Source organism: Hevea brasiliensis, chromosome 15 (genome assembly GCF_030052815.1).
Source record: "Hevea brasiliensis isolate MT/VB/25A 57/8 chromosome 15, ASM3005281v1, whole genome shotgun sequence".
Taxonomy (NCBI): Eukaryota; Viridiplantae; Streptophyta; class Magnoliopsida; order Malpighiales; family Euphorbiaceae; genus Hevea; species Hevea brasiliensis.
Window position 1 is genome coordinate 51,776,790 of NC_079507.1, and position 22,127 is coordinate 51,798,916.

The 22,127-nt window shown below is 33.5% G+C and overlaps 3 protein-coding genes across 20 annotated transcripts; 2 read left to right on the forward strand and 1 right to left on the reverse strand.

The window, feature by feature from the left end:
* The first annotated feature begins 832 nt into the window (after positions 1 to 832).
* LOC110632368 (zinc finger CCCH domain-containing protein 41) lies at positions 833 to 10,456 on the forward strand. Of its 16 annotated transcripts, none has more exons than XM_058136781.1 (7): positions 833 to 1,155; positions 4,900 to 4,978; positions 5,187 to 5,323; positions 5,409 to 6,400; positions 7,412 to 8,653; positions 8,984 to 9,334; positions 9,596 to 10,456. In XM_058136781.1, exons 4-7 carry the CDS (start codon positions 5,615 to 5,617, stop codon positions 10,142 to 10,144), a joined length of 2,928 nt encoding a protein of 975 aa, XP_057992764.1. In that variant the 5' UTR covers positions 833 to 1,155; positions 4,900 to 4,978; positions 5,187 to 5,323; positions 5,409 to 5,614; the 3' UTR covers positions 10,145 to 10,456. The 16 variants fall into 16 exon arrangements, with proteins under 16 accessions (XP_057992764.1, XP_057992758.1, XP_057992756.1 ...); XM_058136775.1 differs by having other exon boundaries at positions 5,187 to 5,302; XM_058136773.1 differs by lacking the exon at positions 4,900 to 4,978 and having other exon boundaries at positions 5,409 to 5,500; positions 5,606 to 6,400.
* A 2,700-nt stretch (positions 10,457 to 13,156) lies between these two features.
* LOC110632375 (PWWP domain-containing protein 3) lies at positions 13,157 to 17,022 on the forward strand. 3 transcript variants are annotated; one of them, XM_058136968.1, is made up of 3 exons: positions 13,157 to 13,311; positions 13,488 to 16,614; positions 16,749 to 17,022. In XM_058136968.1, the coding sequence occupies exons 2-3, from the start codon at positions 13,492 to 13,494 to the stop codon at positions 16,752 to 16,754; spliced, it is 3,129 nt and encodes a 1,042-aa protein (XP_057992951.1). In that variant the 5' UTR covers positions 13,157 to 13,311; positions 13,488 to 13,491; the 3' UTR covers positions 16,755 to 17,022. The 3 variants fall into 3 exon arrangements, with proteins under 3 accessions (XP_057992951.1, XP_021636292.2, XP_021636286.2); XM_021780600.2 differs by having other exon boundaries at positions 13,488 to 17,022; XM_021780594.2 differs by having other exon boundaries at positions 13,158 to 13,311; positions 13,475 to 17,022.
* Positions 17,023 to 18,365: 1,343 nt separating this feature from the next.
* Positions 18,366 to 21,367, reverse strand: LOC110632399 (universal stress protein A-like protein). The gene is made up of 4 exons (XM_058136969.1): positions 21,066 to 21,367; positions 19,168 to 19,289; positions 18,858 to 18,976; positions 18,366 to 18,639 (listed from the first exon to the last, which is right to left on the reverse strand). Exons 1-4 carry the CDS (start codon positions 21,241 to 21,243, stop codon positions 18,531 to 18,533), a joined length of 528 nt encoding a protein of 175 aa, XP_057992952.1. The 5' UTR covers positions 21,244 to 21,367; the 3' UTR covers positions 18,366 to 18,530.
* Between the last annotated feature and the right edge of the window lie 760 nt (positions 21,368 to 22,127).

A 22,127-nucleotide genomic window follows, 5' to 3' on the forward strand; every position in this document is an offset into this window, starting at 1 on the left:
TTAAATTCTAACATTTTTTAAAAGGATTTTATCAATAAGGAGAGTTGTATTTTTAGTTACCATAATTTTTCATGACACTTATCATTATCAAATTAAACAAAATGGCAATGTTATGAGCCAATTTTAGAATTTTAGATTATATATATATATATATATATATATATATATATATATATATATATATATATATATATATATATATATATATATATATATATATATATATTATCTTTTATACTAAGTTTTTAATTTCTTATTTCTTTTTTTAAATTGTTATTATTATTAGCATTACTATATCAATTTTTAAGATTAATTTCCTTATTAACTTATGATTAAAATTAAAGTCTCTATAATTAATTATTAAAAAAATTATCATATTTAATTGGAGATAAAAATAACATTATTCTTTTTCTATCGTTTATATATCTCATAGTACGTATATATTTATTATATATTTGTACGTTCTTGATATGTTTCATCAAATATTATACATTAATTTATAAGATTGTTGAATAGATTTTATTGATATTACTTCAGTCATATTTAAATGAACTAATTTTGGAGATATTAATAATTTAATTAAATAAAATGAATTAAAATTTTTAAATTTTTTAATTATTATAATTGATAAAAATATTTTTATTTAAAATATAAATAATGAATATCAAAATTAAGGTAACAAAAGTAGATACAAAATAGATAATGGATCTCAATGGACAAACATAGAAAGGGGCTAATTCAGAATTTGAAAAAGTACATAGGAGGAAAACTTAATATCATCTTCTTGTTTTCGTCCCCTATAAATTTATTTATTTCCTTTAGGTACAGACCATCGTCTATTTCTGATTGCTCTCTATCAAAATACTGTTTTGTGCTCCCTTCAAACCCCTTTCTCTGCAAGCCAAACAACCCCTTTCTCTGCAAGCCAAACAACAAATCCCACCCTCACAAAAATCCTTCCTTCTCTTTCTCTCTCGACAATCCCTCCCTCGATTCTTGCTTTTCTGCGATCCTGTCCCCTCCTCTCTCCCTCGAATGCCCTTCCATTCCCGCTTTATTGCCCTTTTCTCCATTGCACCATGAGCTGTACGATTGAATTCCTAATTCAGTCATACTCTCAGAGCCTTTCTTTGCTCAATCCTGCTAGAATTTCTGGTAAGATATGTTTTACCTGTGTTGAATTTTTGTCCCCTGAATTTTTTGATTGAATTGTTATGGAATCTTGGATTATTGTTTTGTTTTTGTTTAATTGTTATTAGCTTATTGATATTGCATGGCATTTTTGTTGTTTTGATATTGAGACTTTATAGGTCTTTGAGGAGTATGTTGATAGCTTATATATGTGTTCATACACCGTATTTTGGTAATTGTTTGTTTTAGGGTTTGATTTGCTAAGTTGGTCAACTTCTTCTTCTTTTTGTTAGCCTTTTTACAGTTTTGGGATGAAATGTATTGTGTTTGAGTAGGTGCTAGTAAATGAAATGAAGGAATCAGTTTCGTTTTGGGAGGATGAAACTGAGTTTCTGTATAATTAGTTTAAAGAATGAAACTTGTGGGTTGGTTTAACTCTGTTCTAAAAGTGTTTTGTGAAGCTATTGGGAAATTTGCTTTGCTGCCTGCAGAATAATACGAGTAATGGTGTGCTGAAGATTTATTTTCATCGTTAAATCCAATCTTATCAAATACGTAGAGATGCTACATACTTCCATGCATGAATTGCTAAGGTTCTTGTATTGTATTACTCTTGCCTTAGTATTTTATCTATCGTAGTTATTGTGTCAATTTATGACAGGGTGATAAAGAGGAAACTTACCTTCCAAATTAGCTTCTGTAAGACAAACTGTTATTGTTATTATTCCTATTAAATTTCTTTAAGGTGTTTAAATTGTATGAGCCAAGTATGCATCAAGGATTTGACTTGTGAGTAATGAGGTAGTATCTGGTGCATTGATAATATGGTATGATTCTTATTGGTATTTGCTGCACCTTTATAGTTAACCATCCATTAGGCATGTGAATCGGCTGTGCAGCATTTATTCTTGACCTTACCTTTGGGATTTATTTTGGCTGTTAATGTTTTTGAAGATGGTTTGTTTGACTGCACAATCCTTACTGTTTTTACCACTGTGTTTGCATTTATCACAGAGAAAGGCCTAGTTGAATTGAGTATAGAACACACTAAATTTTTGACGCAGCGTGAAGCTCAAAGAAAACACACATTCATAATACTCGAAGTATTTGAGAGAAAAACTCTATTACTTTACAGAATTTTATTAATTAAATCTCTAAAAACTGAAATTACATAGGATATATGGGCTATTTATAGAGTTTTGGTCTCCTAAACCCAATAGGAAAACAAATATACTTTTTAGGAAGTTTCGATAAACCTAAATACTTTAGGAAGTCTTTATAAATCAGGAATATAACTAATCATAATTAAAATAGGGAAAGTAAAAACAATTCCTAACTGGAATATGAAAATACATTAAAATCCTAATTGGAATAGGAAACTTTAAAACTGAAAAATCCAGCTCGGGGCATCATATCCTCACTTGAAAAAAAAAAATCATCATCGAGTTATAACAGCTTGCAATGATCCAATAGTATTGTGCTGACAATTTGCATACCATCTTCCCCACTTAAAATTCACCATCGGATTTTGAAGTATTGGAGAATGAAAAATTTATGGGACCAATACGCCATATTGTCTTCTTGGTCAATCAACAGTGGTGAATTACGCAAAACTGAAGTGACCATCTTCACATTCTCTTTTATATCCATAGAAACACCTGGACAAATAAAATCAATAGGAATTGAGGAGGTTAGATAAATTTTGAGCTTCCATCATCTCCATGACTTTTTTTTCTCCAACTTTTTGGTTTGTCTCCATGGATGTTTTTTCTTCAACTTCCAATGGAATCTTCAAAACATGATATTTTCCGTTCCCTTAGACACATTTTTCTAGGTCTTCCTCTCAAACCATAGCAAAAAGAAATTTGATTAAAATTTATAATTTAGATTCTTCAAACTTAGGCTCCTCCACTTCAAGTTGCATTGTTGGATCCCAAAGCTCCCTTTGTTCTTTACTTTTTCGTTTTTCAACCATTAAGGGCTTTGGTTGAAACTCTTGTTGACAATGTTGTTTCTGATGGAGTAAAATCTGCTCATAATCTAGAGGGAAAAATTCTTGTTCCAACAAATATTTTATCATGTACCAAGAACGAATTGGCCTTTTCCTTCTTGCTTCCTTCTAGATTGTAGCTGTTTCCACAAAGCAGAAACACTACTTTTCAACCAGCAAGCCACCAATTTAACTCATTTTTCAGGTGTGTTCACATGGTCGAAGAATCTGTCCACCTTCATGATCCAATCTAAGAATTCTTCAATGTTGAGATCCCTATAAAAATTAGGAATATTAATTTTCAGTAGATTTTCCCCTTTATGATTCTCATACGCATGTCTGCTTCCCACCATACCGTTGATATCTATTGAATTAGATTAGCTCATAGTCATCTTCCTCCTCTGAGTCTTCATCATGGACATATTGCTTATGTGCAAGAGAAGGTCTGTTGATAAGGTCACCATGAGCTACATTTACCTTTAGCTTTCTCTCATTTTACCTATCCCTATTTGTTTTAATTTCTAAAGCACCAAGAAGATTTGCAATTTCTTTGAAGCGTCTCTCGATACGCCCAAATCTGAGATCCATCTATTGCTCTGGATGTTGCTTCAATTGTTGCAATTCGTTGTCCCTATGCTCAAGGGCTCTAATTCTTCGATCATCATCATGAGAACCATTGTTGTCATAACCTCTATCAAAGTTAGCCATCTTGATTGGGGTGATTTCCCTACTTTGATACCACCTGACGCTACGTGAAGCTCAAAGAAAACACACACTCATACATACTCAATGTATTTGACAGAAAAACTCTATGAAATTTTATTAATTAAATCTCTAAAACTGAAATTACATAGGATATATGGGCTATTTATATAGTGTTGATCTCCTAAACCTAATAGGAAAATAAATCTACTTTCTAGGAAGTTTAAATAAACCTAAATACCTTAGAAAGTCTAGATAAAATAGGAGTATAACTAAATCTTAATTAAAATAGGAAACTTAAACCAAATCCTAACTAGAGTAGGGAAATACATTAAAATCCTAATAGAATAGGGAACTAAAACCAAATAGGAAAACACTTAAATGAAACTTCAAAACTGAAAAACTCTAGCTCCGCGTCAATTTTGTTGCTTGAAGATGTACATATAAGTTCTGGGACTTAAGACTTTGTTTGCATCACTGCACAATTATGTTACTCGGTCTTGGGTACGGGTGTCAGAAATGGGTACATAACTGTATGTTGGACTTGTGAACTTTCTAAGTAGAAAATATGGGGATATGGATCTAAATTTAGACATGGGTATGTTATATAATAAAATTGATAATCCAATCTAATGTGTCTAATTTAATTGAATATTCTATTATCAAAATTAGCACATGATTATAATTCAATTGATATGTTATATTTTTATATTTATTTTAAATTGAATGTCAAATTTAATTAATATTCAAAATGCACCTCTTTATTTAAATAGTTTGGGCCATGGATTTTAGACAAGGGTTGGATTTCCATTTTTTTGGGCCTTATTTTTTTATTTTTATTTTTTTTGGCACAAATGGATAATATCCTAATCAAATAAGGATTTGTAATTCAATACATAGATTTTTTTTTAATTAATTGACCCCACTCATATGTAGCCCTGCCCATGTGTGTAAATGAGCTTTTGTTTTTTTACAAATCCATTAAATTTTAAGGCTGCAAGCTGTCAGTATATTACTTGCTTTCTGTGAACAAAAATAGGGTTTTTTAAAAAATTGACTCAGCAAACCAAATACAGAAAAGTGCGAGAATACTAAATGATGCTGAATCTTGCTTGCCAATGATCCGCCAGCTTTTAACCAAACCTTTTGTTCATGGTAATTTATTTAAATTTAAGTAAATATTTAAATTTTACCTTTGTGAGCGTATCCTTAATGGAAATGCAAATAATTTTTTTCTGATGCAAATGAACTGATGTAAATGAGTTCATGGCTATTGCTAATTTTTCTCTTTGTATAAAGAATTGCAGCCACCTACTATGTTTTTTGTAGTTGTTGATTACTTCAATTGTTTCCCTGATTCTAGGCTCTTGTCCTATTGCTAGACACTGAGAAATCAAGGTGATTTTGTTGCCGCATCTAGCAAGAGTTTGAAACATTTGACGACCTGATTCCAGGTTCTCCTATACTCAGGAAATCAAGGTGATTTTGTTGCCACATTTAGTAAGTTTTCTCTTTGTATAAAGAATTGCAGCCACCTACTATGTTTTTTAGTTGTTGATTACTTTAATCGTTTCCCTGATTCTAGGCTCTTCTCCTATTGCTAGACTCTGGGAAATCAAGATGATTTTGTTGCCGCATCTAACAAGAGTTTTGAAACGTTTGATGACCTGATTCCAGGTTCTCCTCAAATTGCTATACTCAGGAATTCAAGGTGATTTTGTTGCTACATCTAGCAACAGTTTGAAATATTTGACGATACAAGCAACTCTTTATTTGTTCTAGGAGTTCTTGATGGAGCTCAAGGTTTCATCACTAAAGTCAGGAGGTCTTTCTCCTCCTGATTGCTCTAGTGATCCTGAGGAGAAGGAAGTCAGTGATGAGGATGATGATGATCGCAATCATAAACATCGAAGAAGAGAGACACGTTCTCAATCTTTGGAGAGAGGTTCACTGGAACCTGTTTTTACAAGGTCATACAGGAAGCACTACAAACCATTTGAAAATGGGCATCCTTTCAGGGAGAATGAATCTCAAGGGAGTGAAACCTGGAAAAACTATAACGCTGTTCCTCTGGATAAAGACTTCACCTCAAAATTTGAAAAGAGACGGCCTGGAATGGCATCATTACCCCGAGTGGGTATGGATTTGAATCAAAGAATAAGGTCAAACCAAACATTTTCCGGAGAGCATGGTCCTGGTAGAGGAAGAGGAAGGGACCCTGGTGCTTGGAACCAGCGTGATTCTAGGTTCAGCTCAGTTGATATTGCTTCTCAAATGGTTCAGCAAGGATCCATTACACCTGGTCTCTTTGCAGGAAGGGGATTGCCAAATGTTCCAAATGCACAAAATGCATCCTGGAATGCATTTGGATTGTTTCCAGGAATTCCCAATGGTGGCCTTGATGCACTCCATTCCATTGGTTTGCAAGGAGCACCCAGACCGGCAGTAAATTCTTCATTGAACATGGGCATTCCCCGCCAGCGGTGCAGAGACTTTGAGGAGCGTGGATTTTGTCTAAGAGGGGACATGTGTCCAATGGAGCATGGTGTCAATCGTATTGTTGTCGAAGATGTTCAGGTATGTGTTTTTAAATGTTTCCTGTTTCTGGGCTTCCATGGTTTGTCTGTTATTATTTTTGCATCCAGGAGAGATGACTGAACTGTGCATTTTATGGCTCTGGCTTGTATTGTTCTTGTTTTAATTAAATTATGCTTGTCACTTTCTTTGTCTGACCATTATGGTTGCCCGTGTTGAATTTGTAGGTAAATTTTGTTCCATATGTTTTATCTTAACGTTCAGAACCCTGAATGCTGATTGCAGGTTTTATCTGGACTGTTGATCCAGAACTATAGTTGAAAATATAGAATAACTTGTGTTCTGTGAATGCTTTTGATTATGACATTCCTTTGAAAACCTGCTATGAAGTTGATTGCATGAAATGGTCAGTTAACCTAGATGTATCATGTTTCTGCATATGATCAAGACGGTATTGTTAATGTTTTGCTTATTTATATATTATAGTAATTTTATTTGCGTACCCACCATAACACTTGCTTGCCTAGCCTTAAAATGAAGTTGTTTTTGGTTTCTGTTGGTGACATCTTCTATTCCCAATTGAGTAGTGTAAAGATTTATCAATGAATTTATATTCAGATATCTAACTCGAAGGAAAAGCTGTAGGGTGGTGGAGCCTACACCTTTAGGTCATCGATAGCCTTGTGCATATGAATCATTTTGTTATAGCCCTCACATGAGTTGAACAGATGGTGTAACTATTAGCTTACTTTTCTTTTTGGCTGATAAATTTTATTGACTGTTTCCCATATTTGATTATCCAAAGTCATCTGTTAAATGGTTTTCCAGGGATTCATATTTTAACTTTTTGATCACTTTCTTATTATTATTGCTTTTATTAAATATATGCTTGCATTCATGCTCAAACAAAGGATGCACCAATTCTTGAAGTGTCCTGAGATCTGATAGTACATTAACACTAATATTTGAGTTATGGTGATTTTTTTTTTCTTTGGGCACATATATGATTAACCACAAGGTTGTTTTTTTTTTTTTTTGGGTGTCATTTTCCAGAGCCTTTCACAGTTCAATCTCCCTGTTTCACTTGCAAATGCACCACTAGTGGGAACACCTGCTGGACCTGGGGCTTTGCTATCGGTTGGTGCTCCTTCAGCCACATTGATGAATAGCAAAGGACTACACAGCAGAAATAGCAAGCCTGGAATGGTTGATGATGGTATGGGCTTGAATGGTGGATATTCTGGCTCTGCTAGTGTGAGTGGAGCAGACTTGTATGATCCAGACCAACCACTGTGGAATAACAACGGTCCTGAAACATCAAGTGCACTCTTAGCACTAAATTCATCCAAAAATGATGAAAATGAATCCTTCATGAGTGTTGATCCTTCTGACCGTCATAATGTCAGGTTGCGTGATACTACTGACAATGAATGTTCAATTAGAAGCACTGGGATCCCTGTTGGTTCACAGAGTACAGGTTCATCCGTTTGGGGTAGAGTTGGTAGTGTGAAGAATAGATTAGATATAAAAGAGAAAACGGATTTGATTGTGAGTACCTCAGATCATGGGAATAATGAAGCAAAAGAAGATCATGAAGCATTAGCCAATATTCAAGGTACTACTCGTCAAGGAAAGCGAATGATTACTGACGATGTTGGCCCCAGAACTATTGATTCAGCAGCCAGGATACAGAGTGATACCATGCGTAATATAAGGAAATCTTCTCAAAAGGCACTACGTACGCTATTTGTCAGTGGCATTCCACAAAAAAACAACAAGAGGGATGCTCTTCTTTCTCATTTTCAAAAATTTGGGGAGGTTGTTGACATTTATATCCCATTGAATAGCGAACGAGCTTTTGTTCAGTTCTCAAAAAGGGAAGAGGCAGAAGCTGCTTTAAGAGCACCTGATGCTGTAATGGGCAATCGCTTTATCAAACTATGGTGGGCTAATCGTGACAGCATACCTGATGATGGCATGAACAGTAGCAGTGGTGTATCTGTAACTCCCTGTGGTGTGCCAGCTGGTTCAGTTCCACCCCAACCTTTAATTGGTAATAGAGGAAAAGATAATCTTCAGTCTGCTGCTTCTAAGGGTACTATGGTCCCCCCATCTGATGTGTCTCTTCCTCCTACTGATCATCCTAAGCCTATTATAAATGGTCCCAAGGCTCCACCTCCTGTGCAGAAGAAGCTAGAGCTGGAACAATTGAGGGATGAGCTCCGCAAGAAGCAGGAGTTGCTGGACCAGAAGCGAAATGACTTCCGGCGCCAATTGGACAAACTCGAGAAACAAGTAATGTTTCCTTATGTTTGAAAATTATGTTTTATGTTTCTAGTTGTAATTATATATGTTTAATATGATCATAATCATTAGGCATTTTTTTTAAACTCAACTCAGTTTATTTATAAAGATCACTCTGGGGCTGAAGGCAGTCTTGGTTTTGTAACTGTGGTTTTTTTTGGGATGACGCTTTGAAGAATAAGAAGGAAAGATGTAAATAATACATTACTTGTTCATATCCTTTCAGAAACACAAAGATTTATAATATTCTTATTATAACAACACAGATATACTTTGTGTTGTATATTTCTAACTGCTGTTTGCACATTTTACCATTTGCAGGCTACAGGAGTTAAAGGTGAGGTAGTGGCTGAGCCTACTTCTAAGAGACAGAGAGTAGGAATAGCAACTGATGTTGCAAAAGCTACTACTCCAAGGTCCTTTGACCCTATTGCTGGTGTGTCATCTCCACGTACTGAGATGATGGTGGATAAGAATAAATCCGTGGAAAACCTCATATCATCCAGTCCCAAAACAAGCATGTCATTTTTGCAGCATGAACCTACAGGCTCAAAGCAGCCAATTCATCCAGTGGCACCTGCAGGGGCAGTCTTTGTGATGAACAGATATAAGTTGGATAACCGGCCCACAGCTTTTAAAATAGTTCCTCCATTACCACCTGGTTTGGCAAATGTAATTCTGTCTCACTTTCTCACTCTCTCTCTCTCTCTCTCTCACACACACACACACACATATCACACGTGTGTGCGCTCGCACACATAATGTCCTTACCAGCCCATGAATCAATATATAACTATGGTGGATTGGGTGAAATGCTATCCATCCTTGAAATAGTCCCTTTGTTCTTTTTTAATCGTGTGATGATCAATGGTCAAAATTTAGTTTATTATGCTGTTTATATGCGAGTAAAATTGTTGTTCTATTGTCCTCTAGGTTGATGCCTTGAAGGAATTCTTCTCATCATATGGCGATCTTGCTGCTGTTGAACTAGAAGATGTTGATGCTGGTGGGTCAGAGGCGACAAAAAATTGCTCAGCCCGCTTGACTTTCACAACTCGCCGTTCAGCTGAGTGGGCGTTTTTAAATGGCAGTTGTTGGCAAGGCAACAACTTGAAGTTTACATGGGTGACATCTAGTACCTCTGGCAGTGACCTTTCAGTCAGAGAAAATATTCCTTCTGCCTCCAAGTGTCCTGGACATAGTGATGTGCAGCCCACTGAATTATTAGCAAGCACTGGTTCTCAGGAAGCTTCTGCATCTGAAAATGGGGAACCTGAAACTTCAGAAAGAATTAGTAGTGCTGACCATATGGAGTTGCATGAAGCTTCCGAGCCATGTCCAACTTCAATGCATGGTGAGGACTCAACTAAATGCGAGGATAGTGCAACATCGATGCGCAGCAAAGGAGAGTGGCAAAAAAGAGAGCTCAGTCCAACTACAACATCTGGAGAGAATGAGTCGCATAAGGGCGATACCTGTTGATGATAAAGTAATTGTTGGACTTGTACAGTGAGGTAAGATGTTAAATCTTTTGAACTTGAGTTATCGTGAGCCCCCAATTTGAAATTCCTGAAATTTGATTTGCATTAGTGTTTCTGTTTCATGTATAATTTTGTGATTTTGGGCTGCCATGCCACCTCCAATGATGGTTGGTTAGTTTAATGGCAAAATATGTCCTCTTTCAGCTTATTATTAGATGCTTAGGCATAGGAGTAGAGGATTAAAGTTGAAAGTAATTGAGTTACACCTCCGCAGATTTGTTCCATAAATATTAAATACATTTGTCTCTTTTAATGGTTTCCTTCCTTGGAAGAAATAAGAAATAGCCATAAATAGTTTCAATTAATGACAGATTTTAGTCAATTCTCATTACGTGACATTCCATTTAAATGACAGGCGGTTAGATGGAATGGGTTTGGTTTGGTATAAATGTTGCAGCTAATAAATGTGAAAAATTTTGAAATACAACTTTTTTATTACGCAATGATTTTATTATCATCAATAATTGTGAATGTATTCATTGTACATATAATTATTATAATAAATAAATTAGTTAGCAATTTTAATTGAAGCCGTCTTTCAATCAGCTCATTATATATATATATATATATGAACACTCCATAAGTGGAGTGTAAGAAGAAAAGGCGAGAGTTATGATTATTTTAATTTTTACATTCTTTAAGTTTATCATTTATTTAATTTTTTTAAAATATAAAAAATATGTATTACTTCTCTTTATTTTTTTATTAATTTACTTCAAACATGAGAAAAAATTTTTTTAGTATAATTCCCTTCTATCCTTTTCACTCCTTACCTTTTCTTCTCATTTCTTACCATTTTTTACCATTTGATTGCTTATCCTTCTTCTCACATCATTTAAACAGGCTCTCAACATTGTGTTTGGATTGAAGAAAGGAAAATAATAAAAGAAAAATAAATAATAATAATAATAATAATGATAAGAGAAAAATATATTTTTTCTCTCATGTTTAGATATAGGAAGAAAAATATTAGAGAAAAAGTTATTTATGAATAATAAAATTATAATTTTACTCCTAGTTAAGAAAAAAAAATATATAAAATATAGATATATACTTATAATTTTTTATATTTTTCTTTCACTTTTTTCTATTTTGAAGAGAAAGTATAAGTGGATAAAAAAATTATATTTTTCTTTTAAATTTTTGTTTCTCTTTATTTTCTATCCATTTAAACATAAAATAATGGAAAATAAAATTATTTTTTCCTCAAATTTTTTTTTTTAGCTTTTTGTCTCTCTATCAAATATAATGTAAAGCAAGGTTGTTAAATCACATGCAAAGGTTATAGAGAAAAAAAAAAATATTTTGGGTCTACTATAAACTTGAACAATTAAATGGCACTGGCATTCAAAGCCAGCTTGATTTGGCAAGATCAGAGATACTGTTACGAACGTGTCAGATTTTAAAAAAGAGATTAAATATATTCTTTTACTAAAATCTAATTGGTTCAAGTTCAACCAATCAAATGATCAGCAAACTGACTCACAGAATTACAGCTGATGAACAAATGCTCTGCTCCTGCAATTGCAAATGACCAGATTGCCATAATATGGCGATCCTAAACGGCGCCGTTTTCTGTTTGTCGCCCTGCGACTTGCCCGGAATATTACCGCATCCAAGATTTTAAAAGGACACGTGTCAACCTCCACAACGAAGAAGCGCGCTTTTTTCTGGTTTACTGCGGATAAATTATATTATATAGATGGTATTTAATAATAAAGTATTGTAACATAAAATTTTGATAAAACTTTTTTGTGATATTTAATAATAAAATATTTAAATTTTAATTTAAAATATAAATTTTTTTAATTTTTAATTTAATTAATAAAATATTCTCATACGATATTTAATAGTTGATTTTCAGATTATTTTTATTAACAAGATAATTTTCATATTAATAATTATATATTTTTTTATTAATTTAATATTAATATAAAAAAATATTTTTATTTTTTATTTACTTATAATTACGATAATTAAAATTATATATATTAAAATTTTAGTAATTAAAACTTATTTTCTTCAAATTATGAGTCCATAAAAATATAATTTTTTAATTTATATGTCACATTAATATAAATAATTTAAAAATTAATTATTAAAGTTTATAGATATATTTTATATTATTTAAATTAAAAATTAAAAAATATTATATTATAAATTAAAATTTAAATATTTTATTATTATATATTTCTAAATTAAGATACCATATGTATAATTTATTTATTTATTTTTAAAATTATTTTTATTGATACGCTTTGTCGAATAATATTTTATTTTAATTAATTTGATATTTATTAGGAAATTAATTTTTTCTTTTATTTGTCTTCTCTAATTCATAATTACAATTATTTAAATTACATATATTAATATTTTAATAATTTATAAAATACAATAATTTAAATTAAATATATTGATATTTTAATAATTTATAAAATTGTTTTTTTTAAATTAATTCACAATTTTTTTTAATTTATTAAATATAATATTAATATAAATAATTTAAAAACTGATTATTAAATGGCATAAAAAATTTTATATTAATTTAATTAAGATATGAGAGTTTTATGTTATATGCATAACTTAACCGTTTACTTCTCCTAACTTCTCGCACATACTACCACTTGGCGTTTCCAGAAAGCTCTGCTATTATACTCGCCAGTATTAACAACCACGTATTGCAAGCTGGCACTATCGACACGTGGCAAAATAATCTAGCGAGTAATATCTTAAATCTACTCCAATGAATTTCCTTATTTATCCTTAAATATCTGATGACGGTACAGAAAACGTGGTCGCAGTCTCCCAGAGCCTTAGATACATACAGCAAAATAAATATTATTTTAAAAAAATAGAGAAAATGAAGTTAACCGCTTCGATAGCCCCAAATTCTCGCGAAATTTTTGCTCGATATTTTAATTTCTCTGTTACGTTAAATTCAAATGTCTCGCTCTCCCACACTTTCTCTCGGACCAATTTCGAAAACGTTTCTCTCTCGTATTCGATCCCTCGCTATTTTTTCTCTGCTAAGAATCTGACAAGAAAATAATATAGTTTCTAAGAGCTGCAAAACCCTACTCTTCTTGGTGAAGCTCTTCTTCTTTTAAGGTATTTTCTTTGTTAAATTTTCTTTCTTTATCTATTATATGATTATGGATGGTAGCTTGTATTTCGGGATTTTTTTTTCCTTTATAAGAACCGAAGCGTTTCTTTGGATTTTGTTGAGTTTCTCTTTTTATTTTCTAGTTCTGGGAGATTGATTTTATTGCAGAATTATTTTTCAGGAAAATGAAAACAATTGAAACCCCATCAAGAGCTCTATCTGAAAGTCCCTCTCTTTCTCAAGGATCATCTAAGAAGCGAGACCCTAGTACGAAACTCTCTAAAGATGCCTCCAAAACTTCTCCAGCTAAAAGTACTAGAGAAAATGGGACTAGGGTTTCTATAAATGGAAAGGAAGGTTTGGGCAGTAGTAATTTTGATGGTGGACTGGTTGGAACTGAAGTTTCAGTTGGAAGGGAGTTTGGGGGCCGAGATACTGTTGATTTGGGTGATAATAAAGGGGGTCTTGAGGATTCTGAGATAAATGGAGCGTCTTCTTTGTTAAAAATGCATGAAAGTAGTAAGAGTTTGCGAAGTCTAGGCTCTGTTTTGGATGTTATAAATAAGACAGAGAAAAGGGGTTTCGAAAGTGTTGACGGCATTTCTCTCGTTGCAGATATATGTGGGAATGTTCATCGAAGTGACATGAAAGCAAAGAGGAAATTTTGCAGGAGTGTGCAGGGGGATTCATTTTATGCAAATGAAAGGTGTCCAGATGGGAAGCATGAACAATTGAGTGATAGTAAGGATCTGGAAGGGGAGGATAATATGGGAGATGAAGAGCATGAATTTAGGGTTGGTGATTTTGTTTGGGCCAAGATTAGAAGTCACCCTTGGTGGCCAGGGCGGATTTATGATCCATTGGATGCATCTGATTGTGCAAAAAAAGTTAAACAGCGGGATAAGATTCTTGTGGCTTATTTCGGAGATGGTACATTTGCATGGTGCAATCCATCTCAGTTGAAGCCTTTAGATGATAATTTTTTGGAGATGTCAAAGCAGAGTAGCTCAAAGAACTTTTCTAATGCGGTAGAGAAGGCTATGGATGAAGTTGGTAGACTTGTGGACTTGAAGATGACTTGCTCTTGTGTGCCAAAGGAGAATCTGATTGGATTTGGTAGAACATTGGCTGTGAATGCTGGAATTAGGGAAGGACTTGTTGTGCCCGAAGGTGGAATTGATAAGTTTTCAACTGCTTTATTTGAACCAGCAGAATTTCTTACCGCATTAAAAGTTACTGCACAGGTTGCTACTGTTACTAACATGCTAGAGTTCGCAGTATTAAAGCATTTGTTATCAGCTTTTTACCGTGCAAAAAGAGGCTACGGGTTGCCTTCTTATTATGAACCAAAGCCAATTCCAGGCCTTGATGATGACACCAGAAATTGGACAGTTGACTCAAGTAATTGCAATAGCGGAGTGGAAGGCAGAATTCAAGGTCCAGTTGAAGAAGATTGGCTTTCCTGGCCAATAGACCTCAATCATGGCCAAACCGCTCAAAGCATGTTGCACAAGTGCCAAGGGGTTTCACAGGATGGACACTATCAGAGAAGAAAGCAGAAAAGTCTTGCTGAAATTATGGAAGGGCACCTTGATGCTGAGGCTGAGAATAGGGATGATGTTTTGGCTGAAGAAGGAACAAAGGCAAGAAAAGCTGCGTCTTCAGCCAAGGGAAAGAAGAGGAAATTAATGGGAGAAGACATGAATGCTGAGGGTAAAAATGGGATGATGGATGAGACTAAAGTAGCAAGCTTGGACAAAGCTGCATCTTCATCTGGAAGGAAGAAGAAGAAGAAAGTAAGTGATGAAACTGATGTTGATGGAAAAAATGAGATGGAAGATGTGGTTAAAGGAGGAGAAAACTTGGGAAAACCTTCATCTATAGGAAAGAAGAGGAAAGGCAATGGTGAGGCTGATGTTAGTAGCAGCGGCAGCAGTGATTTGTTTTCCAAACCAAGGACAAGGACAGAGAAGTTTGCTGAATCTCTTGTAGCAGCAAACAACAAAGTCAGTAGTGTTGAAGTTGATGGTAGCCAGGTGAAGAAGGAAAATATGAAGAGCCCTTTGTCAAGAGGAGGGAAGAAAAAGGGAAGTTCCAATATTGAAGATGCTGATGGTTGGGGCAAAAATGAAGGAACGAGTGAGAACACTGTCTCTGCAGAAAAGAAGCTGGATGGTCGCCCAGGTAAGAGTGATAAGGCTTTAGAACGAATTAAGGAAGATTCTTTGCCAAGGGAAAGGAAAAGGAGCAAGTATCTGTCCCCTCCGTACACAAATCTTAATAAAGCAGAAAGAAAGAAAGAGATAGAGGAAGAACCTTTGAAGGTTTCCAATGAGGCTCAATTAGGTGAACGACTCAGTGGTGAGAGATTTCAGAAGAAACCCTATAAAGAACCTGGTTCTAATAATTCAGGTCCTCAAACACAGGGACAAGATCAGAGCAAAATTGATCTGATGATAGTTAAGACACCTGCAAGTGAAGTTCTATCTAAAATAAGGTCTGCAGCTCTTAGTCCGCAGTATCTGAAAGAAACCAGCTCACATGATATGGTTGAGGAATTTTTTTCTGCATTCAGAAGTTCAATATATAGCAATGGGTCCGATTATGAAATGCACATAGAACATCTTCCGGGTAGAAAGAAGAAGTCGCAAAAATTTGAAACTGGGCAAAATCAGTCTGACCACAGTTCACCTGAACTTAAATCCCATCGGACAAAAACCAAAAAGAGTGAAGAAGCCAAATTGGATAAGGTTAAAGGAAAACAAGCTGTCAGTGCACCAGAAATGAAGACGAAGGAAAAGGAATCTGAAGGGGCACCTTCAGGTGCTACACTTTTTGTGTCATTTGGTCCAGGATCTTCTTTGCCTTCAAAGAATGATCTTCTTAAAATATATGGAAAATTTGGGGCTTTAAACAAAGACGAAACTGATATGCTCTACACTAATTACTGTGCAAGGGTTGTGTTCTTAAAGAGTACCGAGGCAGAAGAGGCATTCAATAATTCTCAACTTTCCAGTCCCTTTGGATCTGCTAGTGTGACTTTCCGGCTTCGCTATCGCTTGGCTGAAACCAAGACTCAGGAACTGAAAGAGAGATCTAGTTCAAAGCCTTCTTCTTTGGCTAAGGAGGGAACAACGACAGCAGACACGCCATCTGCATCACAATCTTCTGGAAGTGATGTGTCCCAACTGAACTACATAAAACAGAAGCTTGAGATGATAAGATCATTGCTGGAGACATCAGAGGGTAAAATATCCCAAGATCTGAAATCCATTTTGGAATGTGAAATGAAAGTGCTCGTGGAGAAGGTAAGCACAATGATCAATTCTTCATCTTAGGGCTGCTTATGAGATTAGACAGTAAGCTCTACTTTTTTCCTTTTTTTTTTTTTTTATTCAATTTTCTTGTTGTGATACACGAGAGTTAATTAGTCAATGTGCAGGTGTAGTATAGTATGTTGTTTTCTTCAGAGGTGGTCATTCATGTAGAAGCATATCTGAATCAAATATGGGTGTTATATGAGTTAGCGTAGGAGTTCATGTGATACACAGATGGTTGGTCTTGTTCTTAGTTCAGGTAACTAATTGCATGCCCTTACCGCCATAGATTTCTTCTACATTTAGGAATCAATCAGTAATATATATAGTTTGTATTGCAATTTGCAACAGTTGGACTTACATGCCAATTTATGAAATAAAATTTCAGTATTAGATATCTCTTTCAGGTGTCATTTTTTACTTTTATTGATGACATTTTCTTTTTCTTACATGTCTCATCTTTAGCTGTAGCCTGATTTATTTTCATGCCTAGCAGAATATCACAATCATTTTAAGAAATTTCACTTTTTGTCAAATTCTGCCAATTCATTTTCAAAATGCTGTAAAAGCAGCTGCATAGATTAATTTCACTTGTCATCTCTCAACTAATAGGATTATTTCAGCGTTTGTTCTTTTAATTTCAGTTTATATTTTAAAAATCATCAAATTTCAATTTGATATCACCTAAATTCATTCTAGCTAGATTCTGTTTGGAGTTCTGACCAGAAATTGACCTGAAAATGTCACATTGGCATTTTAACAATAAATTTTTTTTTTTTTTTAAATAACTCTCTTATAACTGGCAACGGAATTTGCCTTGCCTAGTTGAGAGAAGGGAAAAAAAATAAAAGGATAGGATCTTTTTATTGTTAAAATGGCATTTTCAGCTCAACTTTTGGTCGGAGTTCTCGATAAAATCTGACTAAAATAACTTTGGAGGTATTAATTGGATGATTTTTGCAATAGAAATTAAAATTAAAAGTAGTTGGTTGATTTTTGCAATATAAATTTTAAGTTAAAAAGAAATAACTTTAGGGATAGCAGTTGGAAGATTTTTGTGATATAAATTAAAATTGAAATTAAGCCATAATTTTAATAAATTGATGGCATTTCAACTTCAATTTGCTGGGGAAGGGGCAAAGGTCTAGCTCCTTATTTAAATTAAAATTAATTAATTTCAATATTCATTCCCAACGAAGCCTAACAGGTACAACATACAAAAAGCAGGGTTAATGGATGAGAAGGAACACAAGCGAGACATTAATAAAATCAATTTGGATAAAGTTCGATAATAATTCATTAACTTCACTGACAGCAAAGGCTAAAAAAAAATTGCTTGTTGGATTGAATGTTGAAGGATCTACCCCAAAAACATTTCTTTTCCTCATGCCAGGGCCCTAAATTTATCGCCGTTGATATAAACTAGCCTATTCTCTACAGTGTTTTAAGAAATCAAATTTGCAATAAATTGTAAAAGCTGAAGCCAAAGGAGGGGGAAAATGTACATACTGATTCCTTCAACTCAGTATCAAGCCACCTTTTATCATCCGCCAACAATGACCCCCTTTTAAACAAACAAGTACTGTAAGATCGGAACGATCACTAGCTAAAAAATCCATATAAGCTTGATAAAGATTTGGATAAGGCTGCCTCATAGCAAAGCAACCTCAAGATGATGCCCTGAGAGAATATATATATATATATATATATATATATATATATATATAGTGAAAGCAGATATATTTCCAACAAATAGGTAATGGATATTTCTTTACACCAGTACTGTGCAGCCATCAGAAATATAACAGAACAAATCCACTTAATTTTCCACCATTGGCCTTGTTCATAGGCATCCCTAGTGTGAAGCCTATCAACACAGTGGAAATAATCAATAGAGCAAGATAAAGTTAGTCATCAACAGGATCTTGAGGAGTTTCTTCAGCCCTACGTTTGATTGAGATAACAGGGCACTCAGCATGCTTCTGGCAAAATTCGCTCACAGTTCCAACAAAAACCCTGCAAGTTAGATCAGCAGAAGAAAATTTCTTAATAAGTGGCAAATTCTTTGTATAACCATAAATTCCATTCCAAAAGATCAAATCTCAAATACACATCCTGATAATGTGCATGAAAAAGGGTATTTGAGTATTATCAGTTCACTGCATTGGTACAATCAAGTGGTGTATCTACTGTCTAGGACCACACAGTATTGTGAACAAAATGAGCGACTATACCTCTGGAAAGGACCAAGACCACGGCATCCAACAACCAGGAAATCAGGCACGACTCTTTTCACTTCATGGCAGATTACTTCCTTGGGATCACCACTCTTAATCCATGCTTCACAAGCAACCTACAGGAATTCAGTAAAAACCAATGAAAATTAAAACTAAACCTAATTGAACTTATTGGAAATTTATATATGCAATCCTGTTAATCTAAATTGACCTTAACAACATATAAATTTGTAGTTGGAAGCTACAAATGAATTAGCCCAAATGTATGCATCAGACCAGCACATGCACAAAAGAAATATTCTATTACCCCAATCTGATTACATCTATTGACAAAGTACTCCAGCAGATGAAGTCCTCTCACCCTGTCCCTCTGTTTCATGCTTTTAAAATCCTCAGGAGAAGCATATATGCTATCCATATCATCAAAACCTAGTAGAAAGAACAAGAAACTAGTATCAAGTAAAGTTTTCATAGCCGATGAATTATAGGAGCAAATGTGGATTTAGGAAAGTGAAAAGAACAAAAGTGAGAGTTATTTGTATGATTGGAATATCAAGAAATTGGGAAATTTTCAGAAGAAGTGATCCTCAAATATCAAAATTCTAAACGTATTTAACAGTTTTCATTCTTGGAATTATGATGAGAACAAAAAATATAGAACTTCAAGATAAAGGAAATATTTTGCTTCACGCTTCTACAAAAATGTTCACTGCACATTAGCCAACTCATATACAATGCAAACCATGATTAACAAGATAATACACCAGCTGTGTTGCTACGGGCATTCATGTGAAGGAGACTAAACATGACAGTACATATGACAGATAACTTGGTTATAGCTTAATGCAGCTTGGTTGTAGGCAAGGAACCACCGTGTCAAACAGATTTTACCAGGCCCACCTTTCAATACTTGATACCTCTGATGCATCAATATTGCTGAGGGGATTCATTAACAAGAATCACAAACTTATAAGAACTTAATCATATGTCATTAATTAATCAACAGCGTCCAAACATGGCTGCAAGTTGCATCTATTTATTTTACCTATCTTGCAGAACTAAAACTGGATAGCCAGAATTCAACTGAAGTGATTCTCAAATCCCCAACCCCCCACAAAAAATCTAAAGGGTTCGTCTAATCAGTACAATTGAGAGATGAATAATATCATAAAAAAAATTTATAGCATTACTAAATGAGTAAAGATTATTTACATCTATGAACCTTCCTATATTACAAGCTTTATGGAGTGCCAAAATGAAGCAACTTATTGGTTTTAAATAACAGCCATAATATTTATAGGTTTTTAAGCCTTCCGTCACCGTTACACCCATTTTTAAAGGCAGAAAAAAATTTGCAGCTGTAACAGCCGGCTTTCACAGTAACGGCCATTATTTACCGTTACATTGCGGTAACAATCCGTTACCTCACTTTTTTTTTTCAGATGGGAGGCCGGAGTTCTTCCTCATCATCTGTTTCTAATTTGGAGAGTTTTAAGCTATCGTGTCTGATTTTCTCTCAACTTTTCATCTAAAATTTTTTATCTTGAACTAAGATCTTCTAAAATTTTTATCTTTTTATAAATTATTCACTTCTTGTCTCTTGGGCTAAGATCATCCAAAATTTTTCTCTAGAGCTAAGATATCTAAAATTTTTAATCTTTCCATAAATTTTTCACTTCTTGCCTCTTGGGCTAAGATCATCTAAAATTTTTAATCTTTCTATAAATTTTTCACTTCTTGCCTCTTGGGCTAAGATCATTTAAAATTTTTTATCTTTCTACATATTTTTCACTGTCTCTTGAACTAAGATCATCAACTATTGTTCTAGTTCTACATATCTTGAGTTATTTATTTTTATTTTTAATGTTTTTTTCTTATTTATTGAAAACAATTATATTTGATGTTAGGCTTTTTATTAAATTTTTATTAAATTTATAGCATGAAACATTAGTTTGCATCATCTAAAAGTTTTTTTATTTTATTTTGAATTATTTTTAAAATTAATTTTAATAAAATATATAAATTATTAAAAAATAACATCAAATAAAATTTTAGGTTTCATTTAACAACAGTTTAACTTAAAAATCCACAATCCCATTCCAATAAATCATCACAGAATCACACAAATCCAAGCATAGTTTACTTCACAAACCCTATATATCTATAGAGCAAGAGAGAGAGAGAGAGAGAGAGAGAGAGATCAACCATCTTCGTCAGGGACTTGGACATGGAGGAAGAGAAGCTTGAACCCAGCAGTGTTAGAGCGAACAATCTTCTGAAGAGTCCAGTCGAAAGCTCCTTTGCTGCTAATCGAAGGGTGTGGATACCCTTTGATTGTTGACTCGTTCACTGCAATCATTATCCGAGTCGGTTCACTTTCCATTTTGAACTTAACTAACTGAGTCGCTCTCACTTATTCTCTAGCGCTCTCCCTGAACTCGCTGTCTTGCAAATGCGAAAGCGGGCCTCTCCCTGCAATGAAGTTTGGGGTTGCAAATAAATAATAGAGAGCGTATTGTGCATCCCGGAGTAGGATAGTCTAAATAAAGTTCACGAGGGCTAACGTGCGCTTGTCCATTATTGGCTTATGGCCACCCGGCAATTTGAAAAGAACTTGTCATCCTTGTCCTGAAATTTGGCGGGGACGCATACTGTCCTTTTTGTCTAAAAAAAAAAAACTAAAATTATTATAAAAAATTAAATTATATATAATTATAAGTAAAGATAAATCAAGTTTTAGTTTTATTGAAATTATATAATATATTTTAAAAATATATGTATAAAATTAATTTTTTTGATTTGATATATAATTTAGGTTTAATTTCTAATGAAAAATTAGAATTGAATTAAAATAATAAATATAAAATTTGGTTTGAAATAATTTGACTTTTATAATAATATTTTTTTATTTTAATAAAATTTTTTGATTCAATTAAGACAATATATGGGTCAAGCATTTTTCCATTTAAGATATTGCATCACTAAAGTTAACATTTTTACTCTAAATTCTACTCATAGACAATAAAAGAATTAATGCATTAGATTAATGGATTAATTTTAGATTAATATTATTAAAATTGTTTTCAAAATTAAATTTAAATTTCGGATTAAAGCTTAATTACCTCTTGTATTTATTGAAAAGTTTAATTTAGTCTTTTTTTTACTTTTTATTCAATTTATTTCCGAAGTTTCGATATTCAATTTAACTTAAAATTTAAGAAAATAAAAAAATTGAGTTTTCTTAATTTTTGACCTAAATTAAGAAAA